The sequence below is a fragment of the Gopherus flavomarginatus genome, chromosome 10, assembly GCF_025201925.1.
Source record: "Gopherus flavomarginatus isolate rGopFla2 chromosome 10, rGopFla2.mat.asm, whole genome shotgun sequence".
Taxonomy (NCBI): Eukaryota; Metazoa; Chordata; order Testudines; family Testudinidae; genus Gopherus; species Gopherus flavomarginatus.
Window position 1 is genome coordinate 62041612 of NC_066626.1, and position 23767 is coordinate 62065378.

Here is a 23767-nt window from a genome sequence, read left to right on the forward strand (position 1 = left end):
AAAATAAATCGTTCATAACTGTCTTGTGTGAGAATAATTAAAACAAATAGTAGACCCATCAGTTAGTTGCTTTTTACTCATCATTAATCATCTTTCACTGTGCTTCATTAGGAGTTCAAATTCACTCTGAATCCCTCTATATCCATTTATCTGGATGTTTCAACACTTCAGACCTCTAACTAGTTTCCCTATAACTTCTCAATATTGTAGTCTTTTAAACAAAAATTAAAATCCAATTTTTGGGGGAAGAGAGGCAGCAGTAAGAGAGAGGAGTTAATCTTCTTTATCCCATGTCTCTATCATTATTCTTAATAAAATTTTAAAATAGTCTCTCTCTCACACACGCAATTTTTGTCTTAGAAACTAATTCAGAATCTCTGAGAAAAGAAATATTTAATAGGGGAAAAAAATAAAGCAAAATCTTAGTGTAGAAATATGATCTGCTAGCTGGTATATCAGAAAGAAAGTGTATCACTATGACCTACCATTTATATTTTAGCCTTTTTAGAATTAAGAAATTCAATATGTATTGAAATAAACAATTCTACTCCCAACAGAAAGTGCTAGGAATTCAGATACAGCATTGAATATTTTAGAATAAACTGATTCATGCTCCTGAAAAGTGCCATATTGAGACATTACAGATAGAATTCCTCTATTTATGCAATGGGGGGCACTGATACTGTCCTAGCAAGATCATCCATAGTGGTAAGAGGTATAATCCAATCTCCATGCTCATTTAATGCTTGGTCTTTCTGTTGAAAGCCTTCTCCACATGGATCATTGGAAAGCTAACAAATGAATTAAAAATGAGTACAGATTTGGGCTGGTTTCAAACCGATGACCTATTGAAAGGTTCTGTGCCAATACTTTAAGCCATACCACAACCCAAAGTAAAGAGGCTTAATTATACACAAGTTATTCAGAAAGCTATTTTAGATTTAGGCCTTGGCTACACTACAGAGTTGCAGCGCTGGTGAGGGGGTTACAGCGCTGCAACTTAGGATGTGTACACACTTGCACAGCACGGCCAGCGCTGCAACTCCCTGGTTGCAGTGCTGGCTGTACACCCGGTCGAGCCTCGGGTGTAGAGGATCCAGTGCTGGTGATCCAGCGCTGGTCAGCAAGTGTAGACACCCACCAGCGTTTTTATTGACCTCCGTGGCATAAGCAGGTATCCCAGCATACCTTAGAAGCCTCTCTGGTAATCATGCAAACTCCACTGCCCTGGGCTCACCTGACCCCTCCTTTAAATGCCCCGGGAATTTTAAAAATCCCCTTCCTGTTTGCTCAGCCAGGTGTGGAGTGCAATCAATCAGTCAATCACTCAGCGACCATGCCTCCACGCACCAAACGAGCCCCAGCCTGGACCAATGCAGAGCTGCAGGACCTCATAAATGTTTGGGGAGAGGAGGCTGTGCAAGCACAGCTGCGCTCCGGAAGGAGAAATTATGATACCTATGGGCAGATATCGCAGTCCTTGATGAGAAGGGGCCATGAACGGGATGCGTTGCAGTGCAGGGTCAAAATTAAAGAGCTGAGGTGTGCTTACTGCAAAGCTCATGAGGGAAATCGCCGCTCAGGAGCTGCCCCCACGACCTGCTGTTTTTACCAGGAGCTGGATGCCATACTTGGGTGTGACCCCACTGCCAATCCTAGGAGCACGATGGAGAGTTCAGAGCAGGGAGAAGTGGGGGAGGTTGTAGAGGACGGCGACAGTGAGGCTACTGGCGTGGAGGGAGACACCCCGGAGTCCCAGTACACATGCAGCCAGGAGCTCTTCTCAAGCCAGGAGGAGGCTAGCCAGTCGCAGCAGCAGGAAGTTGATGATGAGGAAGAAACTGAGGATCGTGCTTGGGGTAAGTAGATTTTTATGTTTTGGGAGAGGAGGGTTTTGGTTATGGCTGCCTGCATGCATGCCTAAACGTGGAATAGCCCATTGATTTGCTCTATCACGTCTCTGTAATCTGCCTCGGTAATCTCTTGAAAAGTTGCAGCAAGAGCGTTTGCAATTTGCTTTCTCAAGTTGATCGGGAGAGCCACCATGGTCCCTGTCCCGGTCAGGCTAACTCGTCTGATCCACTGTGCAGCGAGGGGTGGGGGGACCATGGCTGCACACAGGTAAGATGCATAGGGGCCAGGGCGGTATCCACATTCCTGTAGAAGACCCTCCCTCTCTTCCCAGGTAACACACAGCAGTGATATGTCTGGCAGTAGGAAACCCTGTTGAGAATTTAGGGATACTTGAGTGCAGGGCGCCAGGTTCGCGTTTCCCCAGCCCATGGCGCTCTGTTGTTAACCCCCCCCCCCCGCCCAGCACGTAGGCATCCACGCGGTGTGCTCCGGTGTTATGCACCCCCCTCCAGGCAGGCATCCAGCACCGCGGTGCGCTCCGGTGTTCACCACCCCCCGTCCCAGCACGTATCCAGCCACGCGGTGTGCTCCGGTGTTATGCACCCCCCTCCAAGCAGGCATCCAGCACCGCGGTGCGCTCTGGTGTTCACCACCCCCCCTCCAAGCAGGCATGCAGCACTGCGGTGCTTTCCCCCCCCCCCTCACCAGCAGGACGGCGTGAACGCGGACCAAAGCCCAACCCCCCAAGCAGCTCACCACCTTCCTGTCCCCTCTTCAGGGCACCAGCTACCTCCTGTACCCATTGCAGATAAACCCCAGTGACCCATTGGTCAATTCCCACTCCCAAGGGGAAATTGGGGGAAAACCACTCACCCCATTGCTCGCCATGACTTAGCTTCCCTGCCCTCTCTGTGTTATGTGAGGTATGTGAGAAGGATGCTACCAAAAGTCTAAAAAGTCCTTCACTGTGTGATAATAAACAATGTAGTTACATGGTTCTATCTCTCTTTTTTCTAGTGACCTTGACTACTGCAGCTGGATCACCGGCCTCACGTAGGTTGCAGAACTTGAGACGGAATCCCAGAAAATCAAAAGAGGAATTGATCAAATCTGTTATGAGTCACTACAACAGAGAAAGTAGGAAGACACAGGAATGGAGAGAGAAAATGTATGAATGGAGACAGAGTGTACATGAATGGAGGCAAACAGAAAGCAGGAGAAAGGAATTGTCTGCCAAAAAAACCACAAAGCAGATGATAAGCCTCCTGGCTCGCCAGACTGAGTCTTTCGAGTCTCTCGTAGCCATGCAGACAAATATGTACCGTTGTCACCCACAGCCCTCCCAAAGCCCTCTTCCTTGTTCCCCAGTATTTCCACAAAACACCTTTCTCCAGCAGCCAGTTCCTTATTACCCCCAGCTGCCCCCAACACCTGTACAATCACCTACCAGCCCTGATAACTATAATTCTTACCCTGTTCACTCCACCTCCATTATCCTGCAGCATAGTAATCCTGAAGTGCAGCAGACATTGAATAGTGATCAAAATAGGACATATTCAAACCTGTGAATGTACAGTCCACCACCCCAACCCCCTTGCCTTTTATGTACTGTATGTTGAATAAAGGATTTTTTTTCTTTTTCACTACGTTATATTATTGCTGGAAGTGGTAAATATTGTACACCAAGGTAAAGCAAAGCACATCAAATGCATCAAACATTACTGTTGGCTCTCAGCATCAAATTGCTCCCTTAAAGCATCCCTAATCCTTGAAGCCCTTTCCTGGGCCTCCCTATTAGCCCTGCTCTCTGGCTGAGCAAACTCATCCTCTAGGCGTCGAACCTCGGAGGTCCATTCCTCACTGAATCTTTCACCCTTCCCTTCACAAATATTATGGAGGGTACAGCACGCGGATATAACAGCGGTGATGCTGCTTTCCCCCAAATCTAGCTTCCCATAAAGACATCTCCAGCGGGCTTTCAAATGGCCAAAAGCACACTCCACAGTCATTCTGCACCGGCTCAGCCTGTAGTTGAACTGGTCCTTGCTCCTGTCAAGCTTCCCTGTATATGGTTTCATGAGCCAGGGCCTTAAGGGGTAAGCGGGGTCTCCAAGGATCACAGTGGGCATTTCGACGTCCCCTACTGTGATCTTGCGGTCTGGGAAAAAAGTCCCGGCCCTCAGCCTCCTGAACAGGGAACGGTTCCGAAAGATGCATGCATCGTGCACCTTTCCAGGCCATCCTGAGTAAATGTCAGTGAAACGCCCACGGTGATCCACAAGCGCTTGCAGAACCACGGAGAAATACCCCTTGCGATTAACGTACTCTGATGCCAGGTGGGGTGGTGACAGAATAGGAATATGCGTCCCATCTATTGCCCCTCCACAGTTAGACTCATAGACTCATAGACTCATAGGTCAGAAGGGACCAATCTGATCATCTAGTCTGACCTCCTGCACAAGGCAGGCCACAGAACCCCACCCATCCAATTTTATAACAACCCCTATCCCAGAACCGAGTTATTGAAATCCTCAAAAATGGTTTGAAGACCTCAAGCTTTAGAGACACCACCAGCAAGCGACCCGTGCCCCACGCTGCAGGGGAAGGCGAAAAACCTCCAGGGCACCTGCCAATCCGCCCTGGAGGAAAATTCCTTCCCGACCCCAAATATGGCGATCAGCTAAACCCTGAGCATGTGGGCAAGAGTCACCGGCTAGCACCCAAGAAGGAATTCTCCGCAGCAACTCAGTACCCATCGCATGCAACATCTCCCCGCAGACCATTGAGCAGACCTGTCTGGTGGTAATTCAAGATCAATTGCCCAAATTAACGATCCTATCATAACATCCCCTCCATTTACTTATCAAGCTTTGTCTTAAAGCCAGGAAAGTCTTTTGCCCCTACTACTTCCCTCGGAAGGCTATTCCAGAACTTCACTCCCCTAATGGTCAGAAACCTTCGTCTAATTTCAAGTCTAAACTTCCTAATATCCAGTTTATACCCATTCGTCCTCGTGGCTACATTAGTACTAAACTTAAATAATTCCTCTCCCTCCCTAACGTTAACCCCCTTGATATATTTATATAGGGTGAGCATATCCCCCCTCAGCCTTCTTTTGGCCAGGCTAAACAAGCCAAGCTCTTTGAGTCTCCTTTCATAAGGCAGTTTTTCCATTCCTCGGATCATCCTCGTAGCCCGTCTCTGAACCTGTTCCAGTTTGAATTCATCCTTCTTGAACATGGGACACCAGAACTGCACACAGTATTCCAGATGGGGTCTCACCAACGCCGTATACAACGGTACTAACACATCCTTATCCTTGCAGGAAATACCCCGCCTGATGCATCCCAAAATCGCATTTGCTTTTTTAACAGCCGTATCACATTGGCGACTCATAGTCATCCTGCTATCAACCAGTACCCCAAGGTCCTTCTCTTCCTCCGTCGCTTCCAACTGATGCGCCCCCAACGTATATCCAAAATTCTTATTATTAATTCCTAAATGCATGACCTTGCACTTTTCACTATTGTATTTCATCCTATTTCTATTACTCCAGTTTACAAGGTGGTTCAGATCTTCCTGAATAGTATCCCTGTCCTTCTCCGTGTTAGCAATACCCCCCAGCTTCGTGTCATCCGCAAACTTTATTAGCACATTCCCGCTCTTTGTGCCAAGGTCAGTAATAAAAAGGTTAAATAAGATCGGTCCCAAAACCGATCCTTGAGGGACTCCACTGGTGACCTCCTTCCAGTCCGACAGTTCACCTTTCAATACGACCCTCTGGAGTCTCCCCTTTAACCAGTTCCTTATCCACCTTACAACTTTCATATTCACTCCCAGCTTTTCCAATTTAACTAACAGCTCCGTGTGCGGAACCGTGTCGAACGCCTTACTGAAATCTAGGTAAATTATATCTACCGCATTTCCTTTATCTAAGTAATCCGTCACCTTCTCAAAGAAGGAGATCAGATTGGTTTGGCACGATCTACCTTTAGTAAATCCGTGTTGCAATTCGTCACAATTCCCATTGACCTCTATGTCCTTAACTACTTTCTCCCTTAAAATTTTTTCGAAGACCTTACATACTACAGACGTCAAGCTAACAGGCCTATAATTACCCGGATCACTCTTATTCCCTTTCTTAAAAATAGGAACTACATTAGCAATCCTCCAGTCATACGGCACAACCCCCAAGTTTATCGATTGCTTAAAAATTCTCGCTAACGGGCTCGCAATTTCACGCGCCAGTTCCTTTAATATCCTCGGGTGGAGATTGTCCGGGCCCTCCGACTTTGTCCCATCGAGCTGTTCAAGTACGGCCTCTACCTCAGTTGCAGTAATATCCACTTCCATATCCACATTCCCGTTTATCATCCCTCCATCATCGCAAGGTTCCTCACTAGTCTTATTAAAAACCGAGGCAAAGTACTTGTTTAGATGTTGGGCTATGCCTAGGTTATCCTTAACCTCCATTCCATCCTCAGTGTATAGCGGCCCCACTTCTTTCTTTGTTTTCTTCTTATTTATGTGGCTGTAGAACCTTTTACTATTGGTTTTGATTCCCTTTGCAAGTTCCAGTTCAATGCGGCTTTTAGCCTTCCTCACTTTATCCCTACATGTTCTGACCTCAGCAAGGTAGCTTTCTTTACTGATCCTGCCTTCCTTCCACTCCCTGTAAGCTTTCTGCTTTTGTCTAATCCCCTCTCTGAGTTGCTTGCTCATCCAGTTTGGCCTACAACTCCTGCCCATGGTTCTTTTCCCCTCTCTCGGGATGCAGGCTTCCGACAGTCTCCGCAGCTGTGACTTAAAGAAATTCCAGGCCTCCTCCACATTTAAATCCACTAATTCCTCCATCCAGTCCACTTCCCTAACTAATTTCCTTAACTCTTTAAAATTAGCCCTGGAGAAGTCAAAAACCCTAATCGCAGATCTACATTTGTTTATCCTTCCATCTAGTTTGAACTGAATCAGCTCATGATCACTCGAACCAAGGTTGTCCCCTACCACCATTTCTTCTACGAGGTCCTCACTGCTCACCAACACCAAGTCTAAAATGGCATCCCCTCTTGTAGGTGCTTCAACTACTTGATGAAGAAATCCATCCGCTATCACATCCAGAAAAATCTGACCCCTATTATTCGTGCAAGTACTCGTCCTCCAGTCTATATCCGGGAAGTTGAAATCCCCCATAATCACACATTTCCCCTTTGTGTTTACTTCATTAAAGACATTAAAGAGGTCTCTATCCATATCCCAATCCGATCCCGGCGGTCTGTAGCACACCCCAAGCACTATCTCAGGGGAAGCTCTAGTTGCTTTTTTACCCAGCGTGATTTTTGCCCAGACGGACTCTGTCTTATCCATTCCATCGCATCTTATTTCGCTACATTTAATTTCATCATTGATGTACAAGGCTACTCCCCCACCTTTGCCTTTCTTCCTGTCTTTTCTGAACAGCACATAGCCTTCAATACCCGTGCTCCAGTCATGAGTACTATTCCACCAGGTTTCGGTAATCCCTATAATATCCGGCTTCACTTCCTGCACGAGTAACTCCAGTTCCTCCATCTTGTTACCTAGGCTCCTCGCATTAGTGTACAAACCTTTTAATTTTCGGCGTTTGGCGTCAGTGACATTCTTTCCCCCGTCGTGCACAAACTTTCTACCACCAGCATCACCCGTTACTCTGGTTTCTACTCCACTATTCCTCCTTGGATCAAATCTTGGGGCCGCAAGGGTATCCCCGCTCACTTTGTTTACTTCCCTCTCCAGGTTATGTTCTGGCGTGGAGATCTCCCGAACATTTCCCAACCATCTCCCCCAACTTTCTAGTTTAAAGCCCTCTTGATGAGGTCGGCGAGCCTCCATCCTAGAATTCTATTTCCCTCCTTGCTGAAATGAAGTCCATCGTGAGCAAACAGTTGTCTATCCGTAAATGCGTCCCAGTGACCGTACATCCCAAAGCCCTCCTTATAACACCACTCCCTGAGCCATCTGTTGATCGCCATAATCTTGTCACTCCTTCGTCGCCCCGCTCTAGGAACCGGCAGAATCCCACTGAAGATCACCTGAGCCTCGATGTCTTTAAGCCTCTTCCCCAGTCTGACATAGTCCTCCTTGATACAGTCCAGTGAGTAACTAGCCGTGTCGTTCGTTCCCACATGAAGGATAATCAATGGATTTTTTCCCGCTCCCGCTAAGATCGTATTCAGGCTCAAGTCCACATCCTGTATCTTAGCCCCCGGCAGACAGCACACTCTTCTGTTCTCCCGATCAGGTCTAGTTACAGGCCTGTCTACTCTTCTCAGTAGAGAGTCTCCAATCACGTAGACTTGCCTTTTCCTGGTGACAATGCGATTCTCCGGTCTATCCCCCACAGCAGCTGGCTGTGATTCCTCCCGATTTGTATTCGCCCTCACAATCCTCCTAGGGCTCGTACTTGATGTTGCCTCCACTGACTGCTCCCCTCCATCTGCAGGACTAGCTGCTTGCCTCTTCTTCCTTGCCGTTACTCCTTCAGCAGCCTGCTGTGTTCCATCTTCATTTCCCAACTCAGCAAACCTATTCCTGAGTTCTATTTGTCCATCGCTGGCCCGTCTTATCCTCTGTCTGGTTCTCCTAGTGACATGCTTCCACCGTCCACTTTCCTCACCCAGCAGTCCCTCCTCAGAGTCCTTAGGTCCTTCTATTGTCCGCTCGCCTGAGCTTGTCCCCTGTGCCTCATCATGTCTGCGTTCCATCATCTGCTCAAATCCCCTTCTAAACTCAGCCAGAGTTTCCACCTGCATCTCCAGTCCCCTTACCTTTTCCTCCAGCAGCTCTATCAGACGGCACTTCATGCAGATGAAACTCCTTTCAGGTGCTCCCTCTAGGACCATGTACATGCCGCAGCTGCCGCACCCAGTCATCCTCAGTGTGTCTGCACCTGCTGCCTCTGCCTCCATCGTAGCGCTGCAACTCTATGCCTGGCAATCCACAGCTCACACCGCACCGCAGGCCACCGACCAGCGCAGGGCTGCCTCTTCCCTGGTCAGCCTTCCCGGTTCCTCTGCCTTGATCTCCCCTGCAAACTCCCACTGAAACTCCCACTGAAACTCCCACTGAAACTCCCACTGAAACTCCCCTGTTAGCCGCTCTGTTCGCCGCTGCCTGAGTGCCTGGCTCCTTATATAGGACCCCTAATCAGGTAAGCCCCGCCCCCAACTCAGGGCTCAGCCTCGCTCTCAGCACACAGCCCCTAGCAGCCTGCACACACACTCACTCACACACAAACACCACAAACTACAAAAACCACAAAAACCTGCTCCTCCAACAGCACGCCCACTGAAACTCCCCTGTTAGCCGCTCTGTTCGCCGCCTCCTGTGCCGCTGCAGCTGAAACCCATTTCTGCAAAGCCATCCACAATGTCCTGCACGTTCCCAAGAGTCACAGTTCTTCTTAGCAGGGTGCGATAAATGGCTGTGCAAACTTGCATCAGCACCATTCCAATGGTGGACTTTCCCACTCCAAACTGGTTCGCCACCGATCTGAAGCAGTCTGGAGTTGCCAGCTTCCAGATTGCAATAGCCACCCGCTTCTCCACTGGCAGGGCAGCTCTCAATCTCGTGTCCCTGCGCTGCAGGGTAGGGCCGAGCTCAGCACACAGTCCCATGAAAGTGGCTTTTCTCATCCGAAAGTTCTGCAGCCACTGCTCGTCATCCCAGGATTGCAGGACGATGTGATCCCACCACTGATTGCTGGTTTCCCGAGCCCAAACGCGCCGTTCCATGGAGCTGAGCACGTCTGTTACTGCCACAAGCAATTGAGTGTCTTGAGCGGCAGGCGTTTCAATATCATCGTCTGACTCCTCACTGTCACTGTCACTCTCACTTTGCAGCTGAAGGAATAGCTCCACTGCTATGCATGATGTGCTGGCAACATTCATCAATAAGGTCGTCAGCAGCTCAGGCTCCATTTATAACAAAAATCGCAGAAAAAGCGCTGTAGAATCACAATGCCGCCAAACTGCTCGGAATGTGTAGCAAAGCACCACAGGGCGTTGGAACAGGAAGCGGAAAGACACTCACACTTCCTTCCCCTTCCCGCAAGCCACAGCGCCAAAATGGGACGAGGTGCTCTGTGGGATAGTTGCCCACAATGCACCACTCCCAACAGCGCTGCAAGTGCTGTAAATGTGGCCACACTGCAGCGCTGGTTGCTGTAAGTGTGGCCACTCTGCAGCGCTGGCCCTATACAGCTGTACTAACACAGCTGTAACTACCAGCACTGCAAAACTGTAAGTGTAGACATGGCCTTAGATTATTTAGCTACTAACACAGAAAAGCAGGTCTTTCCTTACTAAGTTAATTCTCTATTGGCCTGATCCTTTACCATTATGGTAAATGCATTTTTTGTCATTAATATCAATCAGAGCAGGACCAGGGCCATTATAATGCCTGTAGTGTGCATAATACTGTATGTACTTTTAAGACTACAACTATACCCTTTGGGATACTAGTTTCAACTCACTAGTTTTATATGCTGTACAAAGCTATCAATTCCAACATCCGTTATTATTTGTATTGCATTAATACCTAGGAGCACCAGCCATGGACCACACCACCATTGTGCAAGGTGCTGTACAAAACATGGAGTAAGAAAAACATGTTTTGAAAAGAGGCCATTTTTATGTAATGTGAAATGAAAAATTTAGACCAGCTCTGTTCTGTATGTTTAACTCTTGATCCTACCCCGATAGAAGTCAATGGGAGTTTTGCAACTGATTACAATGGGACAGCATCAAGCCCTTATTTAGTTTCCTATTCAGGACTTGTATCAGTAATTCAAACCATGCATTTCATTAGCATCTTTGCCATAATAATAATAATAATTATTAATAATAATAATAAATATCATCCCCACAGCAGTTGTTCAGCTGCTGGAATAGTTTGCCAGTGTAATCCAGAGAGTTTTGCTCAATTTGCCTTAGCGCTTCGGGGGAAAGAAACATGCCAGTGGGCTGCACTTATTTTCTGCTTTTTTGTCCCCGTGAAGCAGCTTTCAGAATGCATTATCCATGATAGATTTGTCGGATTGTTAGCGCCCTAGAAGTATGTCAGGTGCAAGGCAGATTTGTCATAATAGCATGGCGTAACTAGACTACCTTATATAAAAGCACTGTGTTGCACCTATATTCTATAGTAGGTTTCTGATATTGATATCTGCATTTTAATATTAGGAATATACCTGTTATTCAAGACAAGAACATCCATGTATTCATGACCACCAAACTTGATGATTTTAAATCTTATCTAGGAATTAAACCACGTGCCCTGAAAAAGCTCCTACTAATTCAAAATGCAGCAGCCCATCTGTTTAGCAACACAGATCACTGTCATCACATCACCCTGGAACCCTACTTTCCCCTTTAATGCAGAGGCCAGTTCAAAATCTGTTCTGCTACTCAAAGCCCTTTGTAGAATTACTGCTTGTTAGCCAAGAGATTGTTTCTGCCTCTGCAGCCATGACCTCCCATCACAGCTACATTACAGGAGCAATCAAATTGTTGCCCAACAGCAGGAGACTCAAGAGTTCAGGAGACAGAACTTTGACAGGCGCAAGACACAGACTTTGGAATTCAGTCCCACAAAAGATAGGAATGACCACAGAACTACCCACTTCCAGAGCTCAGTGAAAAACTCACTTAGACTTTGCTATCCCTTCATATTCAACACACTTAAATATAAACCAGCAAACTGACAATACATCTGTGAACTAAAAATTATTTCACCTGAGAAGTAAAAAAGAAATTATTATTGCTACTTCTATTTTTAAATACTTAAGAGTCTAAAATACAACAATGATGAGGTATAAGTAATCAGATGTATTTTTGAAGACTGTGGCTATAAGTAGGGCCTTACCAAATTCATGGCCATGAAAAAGGTGTCATGGACCATGAAATCTGGTCTTTTGTGTCCTTTTACCCTACACTGTAGAGATTTTATGGGAGACCAGCATTTCTCAGATTGGGGGAACAAAAAAAAAAGTGTATAGACAGTGGCCAGTACTGAATATTTTATATACAGTAGGTTGGAAATAGAAACAAAATATTGATTTCTCTTTTTAAAATAAAAGAAGGGAGGGGAGGGGAAAGAGAGAGGGGGGACAGATAATAAAATAAAAAAATAAGCCTTTATTCTTTCCTTGAAAACTTTGGTAAATTCTAGTCAGTCCACTAGCCTCTCTGTGCTGGGAGAGACAACTTGCTAACTGCAGTTTGTCTGTCTGTTAGAAACTCACCTCCAGCCACTGCTGGCAACCCACTCAACCCTCCTATGTGCCTCGTCTAGTCTTCTTAAGGTTTTAATATCTTAAATAGCAAACTTTACCAGCCTAGTTGGCATCAGGCTGCCAGTATTTCCTATTTAAAAGCTTCCCTATTGTTTCCCCAAGGACCCTTGGCATTGTCTATGCTAGAACCTTATTCTTGTCATCGTTTATTTCCTCTTGGTTTCCTCCTTACAGCTTCCTTTGATTTAAATCTACACAGCCAGGTAGGATAATACCACACAGGTAAATGGAGGACCACATGCCATTTATGAAAAATATATCTAACTCCCTGATTCTCCGCAAAGAGAAAGCATGAGGATGATGAGGTACTGTGTAGATTGAATCATGAGTTTAAGTGCAAGAATAAACAAATGAACTCTCCCTGGAAGAGAGAATGGACATTCAACATGGAAAAATTCTTATGTTCATAAACATATGATTAAATAATATCAAATATTTAGTTCAGTCTGATCCCACACCATTCTGTAACATCCATTTAGGAAACTTATTTCAACTTCTTGATTTGCACTGGGGTTTTTTTTTTGTTTTTTTTTTTTTTGTTACTAGGAGACAACTGGAGGTGTTTGTTGCTTCACTTTCTAAACCAAGATAATTATTTTGGGCCAGATAAGGCTTGCAGTTACCCCAGTGTAAATCCAGAGTAATTCCATTGCCTTTAGGGGTAAAGTTTATGATTTACCCGAGCTGAAATCCCCATTTGCCCTGTTCTAGACCAGGATTTGCATTCATTTTTCCATGTATTTTTAACTGAACAATACTATTGCTATTGAATTTAACCCATTGTTAGTTTGTATGGTATTTTTATTTTGTATAAATCTTGGTGTAATTTTGTAAAGCTAAAATTCCACTAAAAACCTCGGTTAAAAAGACTATTTGCTTTCTTTCTGTTCTGCTACAACTAAACTGCTGGTGGAATAGAAATTTGAATGGATATTAACCTGGCCCAGTGCACTTATTTTAATGAGCAATCTACAGATAAGGCCATCTATAATTTAAAGAGAAGCTGTCAAGTCAAATTTAGCCCCAAATTTAGGTTTTGTAAAAGTTAGGTTGTACAAATCTAAAACTATGCTTTTGAAATGTTTACAAGATTTCTTCTCTTTTTTTAAAATCCAAGACCATTTTAAAAAATATGTAAAATTCATACACACTGTTTCAAGCCCAAACTCTGAAGCTCAGAGGGAGGGCATGAAAATGTGAAATGGACTAGAAACCAGCATCAGACAAAAGTGAGATTGATATGCTGTGAATTAATTACCCAAAATGAGAGAAAAAAACAAGTGGCATTAATAGAGGAAAGTATGTTAGATTTACAAATCTAAGAAATTATCTGTCAACAGGTATTTTTATAAGATTATTAACACAGCAGTGTCCTTTTAATGCCTCTGAAAACGTTACATTGTAAATATAGTCTGTTTAACAGTAATGTTTGCCTTTTTGCTCATCAGAACCTCAGATATCAAATTGTGAAATAAGGATATTTTTTGGTACATAATCATATATGCTCTCAAATGCTTAATGATTGTTCCTTACAGTGTCTCCAGAGCAGTCATACCAGCAACTATAACAAACACTAAATCCCCTTAAAAACTATCTGTAATTGATGACATATTTAAGTTGGTGTGAGGACTGAATGTACACACCAATTAATGCATTTATTTGAATAATTTATCATTAAATATACCTAGTGTTTATTCCAAATCTGGCTAGCCACACTTTGGGTTCAAATACTTTTATTATACCCTTGTAAATCCAGACTAAATTCAGTGCAATTATTCCAGATTTACATTGAGGTAACCAAGAAGAGAAACTGACCCTTGTGTATGTAACCCTTCTGCCCCTCTGAGTTGGCAGCAACAAGGGCCGGGTTCAGTATCCAGGGGTTTCATTTCAATAACCCAATGCCAAACCAGCTCGAGCCCCCACCCAGTGACCTGGGAAAATCTTACACATGCCCCTAGCTGCCTCGAAGAGGCAATACTTCCCCTCTCGCAAGCACAGAGTCTCGCTGTAGTAGAAAAGGTTTAATTACATGAGATAAACAACAAGCATTAAATTGGGAAAACACCTCAACTAGAGTTCATAGACCAAACCGTGAGCAAAGACCCACCCCAGGAAATTGGGCCGTGTCCTTTTCCCTGGGCTCTTGAGTCCAGCAACCCCCAAATCACCCACAGTCCCAAAAGTCCCACAATCCAAAAGTCTCTGTCCTGGGTCAGTGCAGCCCCAAAGTTCAAGAGTCCATCTGCAGACGTCCCTCCCCCCAGCCTGGGTAGGAAGGGGCACCTTACATGGTCCGGGGCCAACTGCCCTGCCTCTCCGTGGGGTTCTGCTTTTGCCTTCTCCATGAACTGTTCCGCTTTACCAGCCACTCCGCTCTGCTCCTCCAGCTGTCCTCACAAACTGCTCTGCTCCACCAGCCGCTCTGCTCCACCAGCCTTCCCGTGAGCTGTTCCAGCTGTCCCTGCAAACTGCTCGGCTCCGCTCGCTCCGTGGGCCGCTCCAGCCATCCCCACAAACTGCTCCACGCCACTCTGCCAGCTGCTCTGTTCCACAGTATAGCTTCAGGCTCCCCCACTAGTTAGCACGGTACTCAGTGCTCTCAGCTCAGTAATTCCAGCTCTTTAGTGATTTCAACTCTTAGTGATCTCAGCTCATAGTAGGAGAGCCCCAGTGCTAGTGCACCATTAGCCCAAAGTGAGTTCAGCTCAGTAACCTGTATCTAGACTCTTAAGGGAATAAAAAAAACCCAACTCTGATATTCCACAGTGGAGAGAGGAGAGGGTGGAACTGGTGCTTCTGGCTCCACAAGGAGACTGCACCACCAGGCACAGATACTTGTCCCCAGCCTCTCTCAATTCACTGGGTTTTGGAACCCATGTCCCTTGTCTAGCAAGTACCACCCAACTGAGGTTGAGTCATTTCTGTCACAAAGCAGTTTCACAGCTCAGCAGTCTGGGATGGGGTAGGTGTGCCTATGCAAATACACTCTATGAAATTCTTTCCCCCAGATGTCAGGGTAGAGCTCATCCTGACTCTGCTTACATGTAATAAGAAAAAACATACTGTGCACATAACTTTTCGCTTACTTTTAGTTCCTTCCTTTCTTCAACCAAATCTGTCTGTTGAAAAAGCCACCAGAAGCAGAGAAATTGTTCCCATCTCCAGATCAATTCAGACAAATAAAATTGCAATTTAAAGCATCCCAGAGGTAGGATTGCATGGAGCCATATTGTTGGACTTCTTAGTATTAGCTGCAAAGGAGAAGGACACAACGAGGTTCGGATTCTGCATCAGATTGTCTATCATAGACACACCACTCAGCTCAGAGCCCCACTAGTGTCAGCAGATGCTCTGCATGGGTGCAGTGGTCCATGCTATAAGTTCTCCTTGCAGAACCAGAGCCCTAGAGTCAGACATTGTTCTCAGAAGTAGTTATGCCACAGAGTATCAATCCTGCTCCTCTTGAAGTCAAAGAGGATTAATGGCCTATTTCCATATCTAGAATAGACATATTCTTGACTAACTGGGAGCAACGGGTCAGCTTCAATTATTCAACTATGTAAAACAATTTTGGGAAAAATATAGCAGTTCTGCCTAATGAATTCATCCTTGTTTTCAGAGATATAGTACCAGTGTTCAGCTGACAATTGTAAGAACACATTTTAAAAATAGCCTTACAAAATATATGGTTTTTCCAGATAAGTAAAACAATTGGAGTATATTTTGAAAATGTCTGCAGATGTCACAGCAATGCATTTTCCATAGTTCCAACATGATTTCTAATATGTAATAAAAGATGAAAACATATCTGGCACCCTGCCTACAATGTTGAGGGGATACTAACTAAGACATGGTGCTAATTCTGGACTATACACTTTATTGTCAATTCCTGTTTCAAACTGAAATTTGAAACAAATGCCACACTGTATTTCTCCTCTCTTTAAAGAAAAAAATATTAATGACAGGAAACCATTTTAATCAGAGTGGTTTTTGAGCCTGTAAAAAAAAGACAGAGGTCAAATATCATTTACAATGTTTAATATTTTATTTTTAAGAGTGATGACATTATAGTTCATGAAATATTTATGGAGAGATGTAATATTCTCATTTTCTAAGGAATGGAACTACCCAGACAGGAAAGTTCTCACAGAAGTGGTTGTAGAAATTAACCCAACCTGTTTTTTCTTGTCATCAAAACAGACTGAAGCCTTCAGTCTGGTCAAATCTTCTCTCAGTAAGGACTGCATGTTTTTGTTTCCTTTTTTATATAATATAGGGCATTCAAATATCATGGAAGTGACTTAATAATGAAGCTTCATTAAGGCATCTCAGTGCAAGTTAATTTGACTGTAGGACATTATTGTTTCCATGGAAACAATAGTTTGTGTTAACAACTCTAGGGGAGTTTACAAGGAACATTAAAGGGTAGACAAAAGAGACTCTGCTTACCTGCTGCTTCACTCTCAGCCACTGGCTGCTGGATGAGAATGAACCAAAATTAAGATTGAAGGCCAGACCCTCAGCTGGTATAAATCATCATAATCAATTTTTATCAGCTGTGGGTATAGCTCTCACATTAGCATGTAAAGCCCTTTAACCAACTGGCTCCTATGTATTTTTACTGAGCTTTGACACCCCTTGTTTCATTGCATTTTCTTAAGTTGGCAGGTATGGGAACAGAACAAGTACAAGCTGGGTCTTTTCTTCAGATAGGCCACATCTCTAGACTATCTCACCTTGAGCTTAGAAGTGCAAGAGAGAAGGATGAATGTGAGCAAGTTCTGACTCTCTAAAAAAAAAGGGAAAGACTCCACGAAGAGAGGAAGTATCTTCTGAGAACAGAGTAGCTACTTGTCTTTGCATAGGGCTAGATTATGAAGTTACAATCTAGCCTAGAGCGACAAAGAGTCCTGTGGCACCTTATAGACGATAGACTAACAGAAGTATTGGAGCATAAGCTTGTGTGGGTGAATACCCACTTGTGTCTGATGCAAGTGGGTATTCACCCACGAAAGCTTATGCTCCAATACTTCTGTTAGTCTATAAGGTGCCACAGGACTCTGTCACTTTTTACAGATCCAGATTAACACGGCTACCCCTCTGAATCTAGCCTACGTGACAGCACACAGGCATGCTACCGCCACAGAGGATCATAGACTCTAGTGTGACTCAGTCACAATTCCTCTTTCCTCTCCCTTTGCTCTGCAAATCATTCCATGGAAAAGGTTCTCACCTTGCATCTGCCAGGCCAGCTACTCTGGCTGGGGAGTTGTGGGGCAGGAGCAGAGCCAAAGTGTCTTCCTACATAATTGCTCATGGGGGATAATTAATCAAGTAACCTTCTTCACCTGCCTCCCCACCACCACCAGCGATAGAGTTAACAGTATGGGGAGCCCTTATTTGGCTGGAAAAGAGGAGGATCTTACTCCAATCTAGCTCTTAATGGTCTGAAATCCATGAGCAAATAAGAAATGCAAAATGCAGTAAATTGACAGCCTATGTCACATATTCTAGGTGGAGCCTGTAGTGACCCCTATATATAGATTGCCTAACACTTTCTATTATAAAGTATTCTTGCAACCTTTTTTTGAGAAGTATTACCACCACCATCGTTTGCAGCAGGAAGCAATCTCTCAGGTTAAATGAGTGCCTTTTCTGTCTCCTGTGAAATTCCAGTCAGGTCTGGCTTTCTTAAAAAACACTGTTGCCCTTCTCTCACTTGCATTCTGCAGGAAGATTGAGGAAGCTGGCTAAAAAGGACTGAACATTTTAAAGGAGCAGTCCCATAAGCAGCAGCAGCAGACGACACTGCACTGGGAACATCTGGGAGCTGCTAGAGCAGGTGGAGATAGGTTCTCAGGGAGAAAGCCAAACTGAACTTCCTCTATCTTCCCTCCCCATGTTTATCACATGTGACTGTGCTACCCCAATTCCTAGGTACAGGAGAAAGAGAGATCACAGAGCTAGGCTGCCCCCATAAGCCCAGACCTGTTTCTCATACTCCCTCAGGGGCCACATGAAGCAGGAACTTAACCTCCTGAGGTTTAAGAGGGGCAGAAAAGCCATGCTCTGCTTCAAAACCCCACACATCAAAAACATGGCCCTAGCAGCCTCATCCCCCTGGGGTGGGGAAGAGATATTGGGGACAGTCTCCCCTCCACCCCCCACAGCCACAATATGAATTGTCAGCAATCCATCGCTTCCTCTGGGATACTAGCCATCTCCTGCTACCAGCTTCCATAGTTAGCCCTGTAGGTCAAGTAGTAGAAGTCAGTGCTGAAAATTCAGGGTTCAAACCCTCTGATGAAGCATGATGGAAGATTATTGCAGTTGTACATTATAAAATTCACTTTTACCTTTGTACTTTAAAAAAACTAGGAAATTATACACAAAAACTATGTTAAGAGAAGGTAATTTATGTTGCAATGTCACACTTGGAAATTAGGAAATGCCAGATTTACAATTATCCATGCAAGCTTAATTCTGCCCCACTTTAAAAAAAAAAAAGAAACAAAACACCACCACCACATTTTCATTATGATACAGTAGTTACAGCATCATATTTTCTCCCCACAGAGCCTCTCACTCATTCTTTGCACAGGATAGACATACAAGGGAGCTGAATTAAGATTGGACAGGGAAATGTAAACCTGCCATTTACCAGCTTTCAAGTGCTTGACTTTGCATTCTTAATACGGGCTTTTTTGTATATAGTTTGAGGAGTTTTTGTAATTATATTATACACAGACCTCAATTTAAATTTGACTCAGAAGTGGATTGTCACTGCTCTACCTCATTGTTTCTCCATATTGCTAGATTCTCTTCCTCCTCATTCACAAAAGCCCAAACTTCCTCCAAAATTTGCCAAACATATCATCTCAGCACTACATTGTCCACCTCAAATTCAGATTAGAAGCAAGCCAATCCTTCCCACAGAAGATTTACTTGGGAGTGTGGCAGAGGAGCCATCTATGCACTCCCCTTCACTGCACAGCATAGCACTGCTTCAGCTTCCCCAGCGGAGCCGTCAGCACCCTTCATTTATAGATGTAACTTAGGCCTCCAGCCCAGTCAGAGAGAGTCAACCCCTCACGGAAGAGCAGAGTCCCCAAGTCAAAGTCCAATATGAACACAAACCAAAAGAATCTTTGGCCCTGCTGGGCTCTAACTTCAGCCCCATCTTTCAGGCAGATCCCAGCTACAGCAGCTATACCTACCACCAGGTTCCTGATAACCAAATCAAACTAACAGTCTGTGTCAGGCCTACCCTCCCACAGGGGAGGCTCTGGCAGACTGCAGTCTTTAATCAACACTTGACCCCAGCTAGGCTTCCTACAGGTAGTGGAAACTGCCCATCTGCTCTCCTTCCTAGTCGGTCCCCAACTGAGCGGTGGTCCCTTTTTAGCCTCTCCTTGCAAACCTGACATGGAGCACAGGTGAAGCAAGGTGGGGCTGACTGGGGTCACTGCAGCTTATTTACCTCTCCTAGCCAGTATGGAGTTCAAATATCTCATCACTGAAGACATTTAATAAGATCTTCAAACAAGATACAAAATGCTGCCAAGTTTTCTACTTCTGCATGCTCTCCATCTACCAATGCATCTGAATTTACACACTCACCATCTCCTGACAATCATTCTCTTCCTGCTTGGGTGCAGGATGGAGGAGTTTTCTTCTATCCCAGAAACCTTTCCTGCCCTCACAGCTTCCTGAGTGCTGAGCAGACCTTCCTTTCTCTAGCCACGTGCCTTCTCTGACAACTAATAATCACAAATGCAACCTACCTTTGCTATCAGATTAAAAAGACTGTAAAAAATATCCAGGGCACAGAAAGATTGGGGGATAAGAGTGAGGAAAACATGTCTCCAATAGTATTAAGTAAAGACTGGCATGAACTTGAATGCCTGCAGGTTGCATTTAAAAAATAAAAATGTTGAGGATGTTATATATGGAGCACATCAGAGTAATAGAATGCTGGGCACTTCTCTTTTGCATTTTTAGTGCTGCTGTCAACTCCACACAAACTGGACTTCTTAGCTTTTAATGTGTTTTGCAGACCATCTGCTGTCTTGACCATTTTCAAGGCACATTACATCACAACCATGTTTTTTTTTTTAATTAGCTAGGACACTCAATAGATTTTTTGCCTTTAAAAATCAATCGTACAATTGCCACAGCCAATTCCTGGGGGGCAAAGAAAATCCTTATTAGGGGAATTTTATGAGGTTTGTAAACCATGTAACTTTTACAGTCTTCTAAATTGAACATCTTATATTAAAATGTTACATAAGATCCAAACAGTATATAAATAAACCCTTTGGGGGCACATGGAGGGAAGGGGTGCTCCTATAACACCACACTGAGCACATAGGGCACTGCCCCTGGATTTACAGCACCAATGGTGGCAGAGGTTCAGGTACCCAGGGTGGAGTCAGAACCGGCTAGCAACACTACCAAAACCATAAAGCCAGAACTCAGAGACAAAGCATTTGGCTTTACTTATGGTTTTGGCTATGTTTGGAGTGTAGCAGGGAGAGAAGCATCATAAGCAGGGAAGGCCCTTTCACATTCCTACTGAAATGAATCCTTTGGGGATTTCTGGAACACTGAACATGATCATCACAGCAGAGACCAGAAATCCAGAAGGCTCAGGGGAGTCATGGTCAGGCTATCAAGAGTCAGCCTAATTGCATATTGGAATCCATACCGGAGAGCCATAAGGATCTTACCATCCTTAGTCCGGATACTTTGTAAGAACACCTTGTTGGTTTATTTTCTTACTTTGTTTTAAGCCAGCCACTGACTTCAGCCCGGCACCACCCATCAAAAACTGAGGCCTTGTTTACACTGCCACTTTCTTCGCTCAAGAGTGTGAAAAAACACCCCTTGAGTGATGCAAGTTTCAGTGCTGTAAAGTGGCCGTGTAGATAGTGCTACAGCACTGGGAGCCATTCCCCTTGCGGAGGTGGTTTTACCCTTGCACCGTGTCTATACAGCCATGTTAAAGTGCTGCCACTAACGTTGGCTGTGTAGACATACCCTGAGGTTGAACTCACTATTTGCCTGGGGCTGGGCAGGTGCTGGGAGGGAGCACAGAGTCATTTGCACTGGCTGTGAATGTTGGGAGGGGTAGAGTTTATGTATTGTTCTTTTCGTCTTTTATTATCCTAATCCCCTTTTCCACTGTCTCTTACTCTGCATTCCCCATACCTAATAAAGCCCCATTTACGGTTTTATTACTCTGAGAATTGTGATAACTATTTTATTTTTGTGTGCTCTGACCGACACTCCTCTGTTTGAGACTGTGTTAAGTATTTTCCCTCGGGACGAGTCTCTACGTTCTTCACACTAGAAGGCATTTCCTTGGGTGGAGACATCAGGCATCCTTATAGGTAAACCTAGAGCCCTAACACCGAGGAGAAAAGGGAGAAGGTTGCAACATGCCTCAGGTTTGGGGTTACGTACATAAAAACTGATTGTATCAGAAATTCTAGAAGAGATGTCAGTGAAAACTTTTTAATATAAATAGTTCACATTATTTTTCAATTGTTACCAGCAAAACACAGAACTGACTGTGAATGTTGCCATTACAAGAGACTTAGCCCTTGATGACCAGTTGAGAGAGCTGGATAAAATTCAGTGCTGCTTGTATGTGATGATTCCAGTCACAATAGTTGAGAATTGTTTAATTTAGTAAAGATACAAGACTTATTTTCCTCTTACTTTTTATGTTGGCTTATCCAGGTTAGTTCAGTCTAGTACAAAACCCTTGGACTGGCACTTAACCTTCAGTAGACACATACTCCAGCTGTAACAAATTAATTGTCTTCATTCAGGAAACAGGCTGGCCAGTTTTTAGTGGTAACCTTTAGTTACCAAAGGTATAGCTGTAAAGCACTATCTTGTGTCTATGAGCACCACTGCTCTCTAATGGTTGGCCCTCACAATACAACAGAAGTCTGACTATCTGAACTGTGTGAAATAGTCACATTGAATCTCACACAAGCTTTGCCCTAGCATGGCTTTTAGGTCCAGTGCATTCCATTAGCGCAAGCAGAAGATATTCACAGAGCTATAAAATTCACCAGCTCATCACAACCGCCTCTTCCTCTGCCCCGCCCCCACTTATAGTACCCAGGGAGCAGAATATCTATCCCCATCATGAAAATAAGACAGTATTGTACAGTGATAGTGCACAATGTTACAAAATCAGTATTCTAAAGCTTATATGTTTGTTTTCTGAAACAGTAGTAGGCAGGAAAAGAAAGGAGGTATTCTTTTGCTTTAAGTTTTTCCACCCCGGGGAACACTGATGGCAGCAATTTGAAGGCTGCTGCCTGAGAAAGCTCCAATAGAATTTATACACTGCTCAGTCAATTCCCCCTTGCCCTAAAACTTTCATCACATCACCATGTAGGAGTCAAATTTATGAGGAAAATTTGTAGAAATTTGTATGTTGCAAACATAACAGAGAGGCTTTGTATACTGTTGTATGAATGCCTAAGGGTGCATAGCTGAGCTTACAGCAAATAAGCAGTGCTAAATTGTGTTAATGGTGCAGTGTTACCAGGCAGTAACACCATTATTAATGCACACCATGACTACAAATAGTATGCACATTTTCTTCTACGTGTTCTGATTTTGAGAAACCTGTATTCTGAGCACAAATAAATGAGAAAATACAAATAAACTTAATTTTACTAAGGTTGTATTATTTTATTATGGAATCTCAGTTTTTTGCAGATAAACCAACTATGAAAATTTATTATAGCTACTGCCGCTTAAGGAAAAAGTAAGTTATTTTCTAACCACTTTGGGGAAAGCAGTAACAATTATGAACAATCCCTTTAAGGTAAAAAATGGATTTTCCATAAGCTGTCATTTCTTCCTGGCTGTTATATTAATTTTCTCTTTACTGCAGTCACTGCAGTTACCAATAACATCTTTTCAGCATTCTTATGCAACAAGCTAAGTAATATTACATGTAACCCAATATTTCACTTTAATAACCATTTATTTTTGAGAGATCGGGCTCTCAAAACTCCGCTGAAGTAAGCTGTCTCTTGTGAAATACTCTTAAGTGTGATACATTAGTCTGTTTGGCCTTTGGTACACAGAGATTTTGTCACACAATAATAATCTTCTAGCAACAAAAATCAAACTTGACCAACAAGTTACAATTAAAAGTCACTTAGTCTGCTACCTAACTTGTTTTCCTCATGGGAGTTACAGTATTTTAAGATTAGAATCCACTGTGACTTTGTTTATCAAGAGGTATATCATATGGATAAAACTCATTCATTTTAAAGGGAGATAATAGGACTTGACAAGAAATGTTGCTCTGAGATGGGCCCATCAAGTTCCAAACTCACTTAGAAAGTCAGTCTCAGCCAAGGTCTTGGGAATGGGAGGCAAGAAACCTGGACCTAGTCCCAGGTCTGACACGGACTGCCTCAGTTACCTCATGTCTGATATGCATGTGTTGTTACTTTCCCTCCTTGTAAAGTATTATTGACCCCAAGCGCCCCGTCCCTCAGGAAAATCCACTGGCAGGGATTAAAGGACAGCAAATCCCCAGGA

At 44.1% G+C, this 23767-nt stretch overlaps 1 protein-coding gene across 1 annotated transcript in view; it reads left to right on the forward strand.

The window, feature by feature from the left end:
* Positions 1–944: 944 nt before the first annotated feature.
* LOC127058877 (zinc finger and SCAN domain-containing protein 29-like) overlaps positions 945–23767 on the forward strand; it is a 394206-nt gene continuing 371383 nt past the window's right edge. Inside the window, exon 1 of the mRNA XM_050969321.1 lies at positions 945–1859. Within this exon, the coding sequence (XP_050825278.1) occupies positions 1211–1859 (649 nt within the window). The 5' untranslated portion in view covers positions 945–1210. The remainder of the gene's footprint in view (positions 1860–23767) is intronic.